This window comes from Saprolegnia parasitica (assembly GCF_000151545.1).
Source record: "Saprolegnia parasitica CBS 223.65 unplaced genomic scaffold supercont2.2, whole genome shotgun sequence".
NCBI lineage: Eukaryota > Oomycota > Saprolegniomycetes > Saprolegniales > Saprolegniaceae > Saprolegnia > Saprolegnia parasitica.
In genome coordinates this window covers 1,165,751-1,174,471 of record NW_012156396.1, presented here as the reverse complement: position 1 = coordinate 1,174,471, position 8,721 = coordinate 1,165,751, and the positions used below count along the sequence as shown (strand labels likewise).

Here is an 8,721-nt window from a genome sequence, read left to right as displayed (position 1 = left end):
AGAGGCTATCACGGCCCAGAACGCGCTGCGTGACGTGACGGCCGAGCGCGATGCCATGGCTGCCTCCAGCAACCGACTCGCCTCCGAGCTGAGAGCGGCCAAGTCACATGCCGCAGCACTGGAGGCCGCGTCGATGGCGTTTTGGAGCGCGAGCGTCAAGCTCGTCTGGACACGACACGGTCGATGGACGAGCAACGCAGTGTCCATCAAGAGCGACTGCAAGCAGCGAGAACGCAGATCCGGACGCTGCAGGATGCTCTCGCCGCTGCCAACGCCAGCCGCCAAGCCGACGCCGAAGCCCACGCGGCCGCTACAGGCGCCCTGGAAACAAGACACGAGCACGAGGTCCGGGTGCGAAATCAGGAGTTTGCGGCCACGATGCTGCAGCGCGACCGACGCATCAGCGACCTCGAGGCGAAACGCGGGTTAGGTGGGGTATTTAGAAAAAAGAAGCGTTAGACAGATAGATCGATAGTTTGATAGTTGATAGATAGATATACTGATAGATAAATAGATAGTTGTGCATGGTAGCCATGGTAATAGAAGCAACCGAGGACGTAGTACGAACGAACGATTTCATTGCAGCTCCCTCGCGACTGCCTTGCTCCTCGCAACAACCTCGCGACCTACCGGCGGCTACCGGTACTAGGACCAGCGACTGTGTTACGAACGACTCAAGACACGCTCACCGCTTGCCCTACCGTACGGCTGTCCAATGCCATTCGTGCTGTCGATGTCATTGGGTTGAAGGTGCACCCACAGTCGCTGCGGCAGGAGATGTAGAACGAGAAGATTGGCGCATTCAGGGCCTGGAAAAGCGGTCGCACGATGAGCAACGCTGTGACGCCGGGTCGATGGTATGGCGGCAGCGCGGAACACGAGTGTGAGCGTCGTCATGCCTTTGGAGTGGTCGACACGCTGCACGCCGACGACTGAGACGTAGGATGCCTCCTTCCACGCGTCCATCGTCTGGGTATCTTGGTGCAAGACTGCGTCGCAGTCGGTGGCAATACCACGAGGGGCTCGAGCTTGATACCAGGCTTGTCGTCGACCGTTCCTGTCGCGGGTGGTGGCACGGCTTGGTCGTCCACTAGCGCAAGGGAATATTCCCTTGCGCTAGCGGGACTCTACATACATCCATCATTAGAGCTCATCGTACAGGACGAGGGCGAGCGATGGTCAAGGACCTGCGCTGTCGCCGGCGGGGCGGTAGCACCTGGAGCGCCGGGCAGCAGCTGAATTTAGTCCCATGGAGTTGTTCCTATGCATCGGTCGCGCTTCCGGCGGGCAGCTCTCCTTGACGAGCGCGCTCTCTTCCATGCTTGCAGTGGCGTCGGCTTGGAAGATCGGCCAACACTGGTCACTCCGAGAATGCATATTCTAGGTATCCGATTACAGAGGTATTTCGGCTGTTCCCGCCAAAAATGCGCACGCAGTCTTCCTACGATCTCAAGGCGCCTTGTACGGGAATGAATGCACCTCGGACTTTAGCACTCTAATCATGCAGTACGGCAACCAATCGATCAGCTAGGCAATGCTACAAGCAGGTCGTTCTTAGTCGTAGAAACGTTTTACATCTTGCCGGGCGCACCTTTTCTTCACACGTCGTCGGCGAAGACTCCCAGCATCCACAGGCTAGTCTCGTGCGAAGCTTGTACCGTTCAGGTAGCGATGTCTTGACCGACGATCACTTTGCCTCTTGTCGCTTAGGTTTGGGCAGACCTTGGTTTCCAGGACTCGACCAAGTAGGAAGATAGAAACACCGATGATTTGGGTCTAGTCCGAGTCACTACTACTGCTATCGCCGTCCGAGTAGTTGGCGACAAGACCGAGACCGGTGCTGGTCGTCTTGGTGTTTTTCTGCCTCTTCTTGGGCTGCGTCGGCGCAGACCCCTTGGTTGTTGCTATCTTTTTTGGCTTGGCTTTGACGACGACGACCGGCGGCAGCTTCTTCTCGGCCGCTATTGTCGTCGGCAGTACGACGGCCGCAACCTTCTTTGTGTGCGCCAGCGTATCCTTCTTGGCCATGACTAGAGATGCGCGTATGAGACATCGTGCGGCATCCTCGTGCACACCAAACTGAGCAAGGTCCGTGTCGAGCTGGCGCTTAAGCCCGTCTTCGACGCTCTTTTGCTGATCTTCAAGCGCCCGAATAAACTCAAACTCTTCGTCGTCGAGGCCCTTTGGCGGCGCTACCATATCCAAAGTAGTATATGTTGCCATCGGGTTTCGAACGCAGGACCTACCGAACGGGTTGTTCTTCTCCTTCCACTCGGCGTCGCGCTGGTCCTTCATCTCTTTGAGACGATCGTAGAGCGGCCGCGCGTCCGAGATGGCGATGTCCGCCGCCTCGGGCTTGTCCGAGATGCGGGTCTCTTCCACATTGTCGCCAAAGAGCTACAAGATGCCATCACGTCGGCTGCTGCACGTGCATGGACGTAATATACCCCGTCCGACGACGAGAGCACAGCCGTCGAGACGAAGCCAGCAATGGGCTTGGAGCGCGGCCGCGCGAGTGGATCCGCCGGCTCGGCGAGGCCCAGGCCCGCGGCCTCGGTCGGGAACTTACTCGTGACGCTGCTGGTCGGAGCGGCCATGAGGGATCGTGTGGCTGGTCACTGGCAGAAATGCATTTTTCGAGCGCATGTCGCAAAGAAGCGTTTTCTATTGCTTCTTTGGAATATGTTTTGTAACGCTTAAGTAAGCGCAAACGAAGCGCCGCAGCCAATCAATTCGCAGCGATTCCGAGCCATCCTCTGAAATCGACGACCATGAAGCGCGGGTCTCATGCGTCGCCGGAGCGGTCGGCCAAGAAGGCCAAGGCGCCGGACACAGAGGCCTCGAGCATCCTCCGCGACTTCCTCCTCAACATCCAGAAGGGCCACGCAGAGCCGCTGCTCGCCTCGCTGCTGGCCTTCCACGCCGCGATCGAGTGGGCGTCGCCGTTGGACTGCGCCGTCTTGCAGGCGTTCCTTGACATCTCGCCGCGCGCCGATCAGCTCTTGGACCTCTGGGGCAGCTCTGTCTGGGTCGACGACAAGAAGCGCGAGCTGTTTGCGCCGCTGATGGAGATTCTGACGGCGGTCGCGGCCAAGCTCCGAGCGACAGACGTGCCGGTGGCCGAAGCGTTCGGCCTCGCGATCCTCAAGAACAAGATGGACTGGATCACCAAGCAGCTCACGTGGTCCGACAAGCCGCGCATCGAGCACGCGACGCTCACGCTCTGCAACGAGCTCGTCTCGACCAACGCGCGCCTCGCCCGCGAGTTTGTTCGGCTCTTTGACTTTGGCGCCAAGTTCTTCGCGACGCTCTGCGGTCGCCGCGCCAAGGACGTGACCATTCCCGACTCGAGTCGCGTCTTCTCGGTGCGCCATAGCTTTGTGTGCTTTGTGCTCTCGCTCACCGCGTCGCACGACGAGCACGTGTACCGGTTCATGGTCAAGGCCGACGGCCCGACGCACAGTCTCTTCAAGAGCATCGACGGCGACACGCTTCCGGATGTGACGGCGATTCTCTCGACGTTGGAGTCGACGGTCCTCGCCAAGGCCGACGTCGCCCACAAGCACAACGTGCTCTCGATGCCGGCGATCTCGCAGCTGCTCAAGCTCCTCGAGTCACCCGACGACGCCATCTGCGACCTCGCCAAAGCGTTTCTGCACAAGATTTTCTTTGCAGAAAGCGCGCTGTACCACGTGAGCCAGATCTCGACGCTGCCATTCCTGACGAAGAAGGGCGCGAAGGCGCTGCATTTGACCGAGACCGACGAGGCGCCGACGTCGATCGCCGCCAGCATTGTCACCAAAGTGCTCAAGTCGTTCAACATTTCAGCGTCGCTCGGCGACCCGAAGCGCGAAGCGCTCCTGCTCGAGTTCCTCAAGCATTACCCTGGCCTCGTGCTCCCGCTCTTTGAGTCGTACTTGGTGGTCGTCCAGCCGCGCCCGTCCTTCAAGTGGTTCTCGGCCGCGTCGTTCGTCTTGCAGTCGCTGCGTCTCCCGCTCACGCCACTCGAGGCGACGCTGCGTGCGCACGTCGATGTCGCGTGCCTCGACGGTCTCAAGCAGCTCTTGCTGCCCGTGGGCCTCACCAAGAGCGTCCTCACCAAGGCGCTTCAGCACACCGACATGCTCGTCGTCTACACGACACTCAACCTCGTGGCTGTCGTCTTGGCCCGCGTCGCGACCGTGACGGCGCTCTTGTCGAAGGACGTGCTCGCGTTGCTTGAAGCCGACGTGCTGCGTGGCATGCTGCCGCCGCCCGAGGTCATGCTCACGCTCTGCACCAAGTACCGGCCCTCGGACAAGGAGCAACATTCGTCCAAGATGGAGCTCGTGTGCGCGCGGGCCCTCGGCGTGCTCCAAGCGTACTTTGTGTACCTGCCGCAGACCATGGGCGAGACCAAATTCGACATTTCCAAGCTCCTCCTGCCGTCGCAGGTCGCGCCGAGCTTGCTGGGCGCGCTCTTGCAGCTGCTCCGCGTCGCCGAGCCGCACCGCCTCGCGTACATCGTCCACGGCGGCGACGCGACCAAGTTCCAGTCCCTGCTGCGCCACTGCTTGAGCGCGCAGCCGGCGATCGCGACGCTCGGACGCCACGTCGTGCGGCGCACGCTCGCCGCGCTCCAGATCTTTGGCCTTGCCCCGGTGTACGACACGTACACGCCACACGAGATCGATGTGTGGCTCGCGCAACTCGGCCGGCACCCGGACGCGCTTGCTTTCTTCGACAGTCTCGTGCGCGCCGTGGCTGCAAACCCCTTTGCATGCCCCGGGGCGCCGTCGTTGAGCCCTGTCACGCGCGCGCTCGTCTCGTACTTGAGCAGCGCCGAGATGCCGCTGCAGCTCAAGGTCAATGACGTGGCAGCCGCCACTGCATTTGGCGTCGCCGTGCTTCGCAACCTCCAGCCGCTTTCAATGGCGCCCCGCGAGCTCGTGCCACCGACGATCGAGCGCGACCCGACCGGTGTCGTTGCTGCCTTCGTTGCCGCGTGCACCAGCGTCGAGAAGAAGGCTAACAAAGCGTATGCGCGCACGCTCACAACCACCACGTCCCTCGAGACACTGTCGCCGACCGAGTCGCTGGTCGTTTCGGAGCCGCTCCTGATCGCGTCCGTCTCGCACCGCTTTGCCGCGATTGAGCAGTACATGTCGACGCACGGCAGTGCCTCGCTCTTCGACTCGGACGTGCTCCAAGCCGGCTTTGGGAAGCCGTCGACCAAGAAGCGCTGCATCGTGACCCACTTCTTCGCGACCGCACCGACGCACGTCGTGCTCCAGTCGCTCTTCCACCCGCACGTGCTGCTCCGCGGCGGCCAAAGCGTTGTGCCATCGGCGTCGGCGCTGCAGTCGTACCTCTCGACGCGCTTGGCGACGCCGGACGCTAGCGCGACGCTGGCTGCGCTTGACCTCGTCCACAGTCTCTCCGTGTACCTTGCCCGCTACAAAAAGGTAGAGTTGTTGATTGCGTCTGCCGCGTCTCATGCGCCGTGTAGAACGTACCGGCATCGAAAACGTACATTAAAGCCATGCGCGCGGCGGTCTCGGCGCTCCAATTGCTCCTCGTGCACGTGGCCATGGACAGCGTGCCGCTCCACGAGTCCTTTTGGCACCGCGTGTGGGCGCACCACGCCGACGTGCTCTCGTTGTCGCGACCGCCGACGACGCGGTGCTCCGTGCGTGGGCCATGCTGCCGTACGCTCTCGCGTCGCTCTTCCCCAAAGCGTACCTCCCCCAGCTCGTGACGCCGTGGGGCGAGACGGGCCCTCTCGCGATCGCGATGGCGGCGCACGCCTCGCCGAGCGAAGTCCACGACCTCGTCGACGCGATGCTGTCGACGACACGCCCGAATGTGCGCCTCGTGCTGCACCTTCTCGACCTCTCGGCGCATGCGACGCTGCACCGCCCGTCGCTGTTCGCGCGCGTCGTTGCGATCGCGCTGTCGCATCCAAAGGAGGCGTCGCCCAAGGCGTGGCTGCTGCACTACATCCAGCAGCACCACGTGGAAGACGATGCGCTCTTAGCCTCACTCTTTGAGTTGTGCTGGACCGACGTGTCGAGCGCGCTGCACCTTTCGCTGCTGCAAGAGCTCGTCGTCAAGAACGCCAAGTGCCGCCTCGCGTTCGCATCGCTCCGGTCGTCGAGCCACCTCTTGAACGAGGCGTGCCTGCCAGGTGTCTTGGCGGTGGCGGCCACGTACCTCCAGTCGGCGCCGCTCGCGCCCGACTGCGTCCAATGGATCCGCGACGTTATTGTCCCCACGTGCGTCGACGCGATCCTCGGCGACGACGCCAGCACGTCCATGACGTCGCTCCCGGCCGTCCTCGACGCGCTGCCCGAGCACAACCTCAGCGGCGACGTCGACTTTCTCGTCGATGGACTTGTGCAGAACAAGGGCAAATTGCTGTCCCCGGCGCAGCTTCAAGTGTTCGTGCTCGCGACCAAGCACTACAACCTCGCGCCGAACGCGTTCAAGCTGCTCCAGTTTGCGCTGCAGCAGCTGTCGCGGGCGCCTGCCGGTGTCTCGGCCGACGCGTGTGCGTACGTCGTCGAGACGCTCCTCGTGGCCCACGCCAGCGACATGAAGAAGCTGCCGACGATCGCCGCTCAGTCCGTTGTCAAGGCTCTCGCAGCGGACCGCGCGTGGCTCACCGCGCCGGCGCTGCACCGTGCGATCAAGACCATGGCCGTGCTTCTGCCGACCACGGTCGACTTTGTCCCGCTGGCGCGCGTCATCGTGGCCGCCCTCCCGCAGCAGGCCGAGCTAGAGCCGACGCTCGTGGATGCATTGGCTGCGATCCTCGCGACGGCCCGCGACGGCAGCACGGACGATCTGGTCGACCTTGCGCTTCTGAAAGCGCTTTTGAGTCGGTACAGTGCGTCCTTGTCGCATGTCGACGTGGCGCTGCAGAGCGTGCTGTCGCTTCTCGAGACCAAGTTTGACGTGCGCTTGGAGACCGCGCACTACTGCTTTGGCAAGGCCAACCACGTCTCGTCGTCGTCGCTCTCCAGCGTCAAGTCGCATTGGCTCCTCGAAGAAATCGAGCCGGCCCGTATGCGCAAGAGCATCGAGTACTTTCCCCTGCACCGATCGTTTACCGGCGGCGCATGCGACGCCGACCAAGAGCAAAGCGTATACGACCCGGCGTTCTTCCTCCCGCTCGTCGCGCACACGCTGTCGACGAGCCACATTCCGGACAAGCAGCTCCTCCAGTCGGGCATCCTCGGGTGCGTCGCCACTCGCTAGCATGGTCGCTGACGTCATCTCCTGCGTAGGTATGCGATTTGCGCGCTCTCGGCCGAAGACGACACGATCCGGGCGTACGCCTACGGCATCGTGGCGTCGGCGCACGAAGCCATGAGCGTCACGGCGCGGTCGCACGACTTTCACGAGCGGCGGCAGATCCATCTGCTGCTCGAGACGCTCAAGAACGGCGTGCGCTCGACGCACGAGCGGCTGCCGTCCCTCTTGACGGTGTTTGCCAACGACGCGATCTCGGTCTTGCTGCGCCCGGGGCACGCCATGTACCCGCTCATCAACGCCTTCTTGCTCGCACGGTCGGCGCTTGACACGACCGACGTCCCGATGTTCTACACGCTCTTCAACTCGAGCGCGACTACGTACCGCCAAGAGCGCTCGTGGCTCCTGCACATTGTGCGTGGATGCGTTGATACATTGATAGTATCGAGGGCTCATACGTGGATAGATCAAGCGCGGCGTCCGGCTCAACATTGACGTGGACCTGCTCCAGCGCCGCCACGTGTATGCGATTCTGCTCACGTTCTTCGACTCGCCGCTGGCGGACGCGTACACGCAGGACTTTGTGCTGCACATTCTGAGCCGGTCCGTCGCGACGCCCCACGGCGTCTTCACGCTCGTCCACAAGTTTGGGCTCCTCGCGTGGCTCGAGTGTGCGCTGCTCCGCCACTTTCAAAGCGACGTGATCGCGCACTGGCTTCTCTCGATCGCCACGACCGCCATCGAGGTACGATTTTGTCCTGTGGCGTCTCTCAGAAGCGTGGCAGGCGTACGAGTCGGCCGAGAAGAACGACGCCAAGTACCGGCTCAACGTCGTGACGCAGCTCCAGCAGCTCTGCAAGACCATGGTGCAGCACGCATCGTCGCTGCCCGCGACCTGCGCACCCCTCCTCTCGCGACTGCTTTCCCAGGTACGGATACGAGGTGGTTCTCTGGAGCTTCATGAAATTGTTAGTACGTGGCGTTTGGACTGGCCTCGGCTGATACGGATCTGTGGTTCTCGCTCGACCTTCTCGAGTGCTTGGTGCACCGATCGACGCCGGACGAGGCGCGTGACGTCGCGCAGCTCGTCGCTCGCTGCTTTGCGCGAGTGTCGAACGCGGCGCGGTCGATGCAGTTCTCGCCCGCAACGTATGCGCGCTGGGCGGCCCTCGCTGCCTTCGTCGGCGCCCATCTGAGCGGCGACTTGCCGCAGACGTTCCCGGCGACCGTCCACGCGCTGCTGACGGCCTCGCCCGCGTTTGCGTCGGCCGTGCACAACGACGTGCCGCGCGGCCAGAACCAACCGTGGTTTCGTACAGTTCTCGTACAACCGGACAAACGAGTGGGGCATGGAATTGTGGTAGATGATCGGGGGGCGGGCATACCTATTTTTCCGCCTCTTCCCCCGTGTCTGGTTAAATACATAGAAAAAGGTGCGAATACTTTACGGGCGAAGTGTTTGCTGACCTCTGATGTTTCTTCTTTTCA

General features: G+C 62.2%; 2 protein-coding genes across 2 annotated transcripts; one reads left to right on the top strand and one right to left on the bottom strand.

Annotated features, from left to right (window-relative positions):
* Window positions 1-1,748: 1,748 nt before the first annotated feature.
* Window positions 1,749-2,597, bottom strand: SPRG_01046 (hypothetical protein; the record flags this gene model as incomplete). The annotated part of the gene is made up of 4 exons (XM_012339248.1): window positions 1,749-2,030; window positions 2,076-2,192; window positions 2,247-2,397; window positions 2,448-2,597. 4 exons carry the CDS (start codon window positions 2,595-2,597, stop codon window positions 1,777-1,779), a joined length of 672 nt encoding a protein of 223 aa, XP_012194638.1. The 3' UTR covers window positions 1,749-1,776.
* Window positions 2,598-2,756: 159 nt separating this feature from the next.
* Window positions 2,757-8,597, top strand: SPRG_01045 (hypothetical protein; the record flags this gene model as incomplete). Its single annotated transcript, XM_012339247.1, has 8 exons — window positions 2,757-5,444; window positions 5,489-5,672; window positions 5,717-7,220; window positions 7,269-7,647; window positions 7,700-7,978; window positions 8,019-8,162; window positions 8,207-8,503; window positions 8,553-8,597. Exons 1-8 carry the CDS (start codon window positions 2,772-2,774, stop codon window positions 8,595-8,597), a joined length of 5,505 nt encoding a protein of 1,834 aa, XP_012194637.1. The 5' UTR covers window positions 2,757-2,771.
* Between the last annotated feature and the right edge of the window lie 124 nt (window positions 8,598-8,721).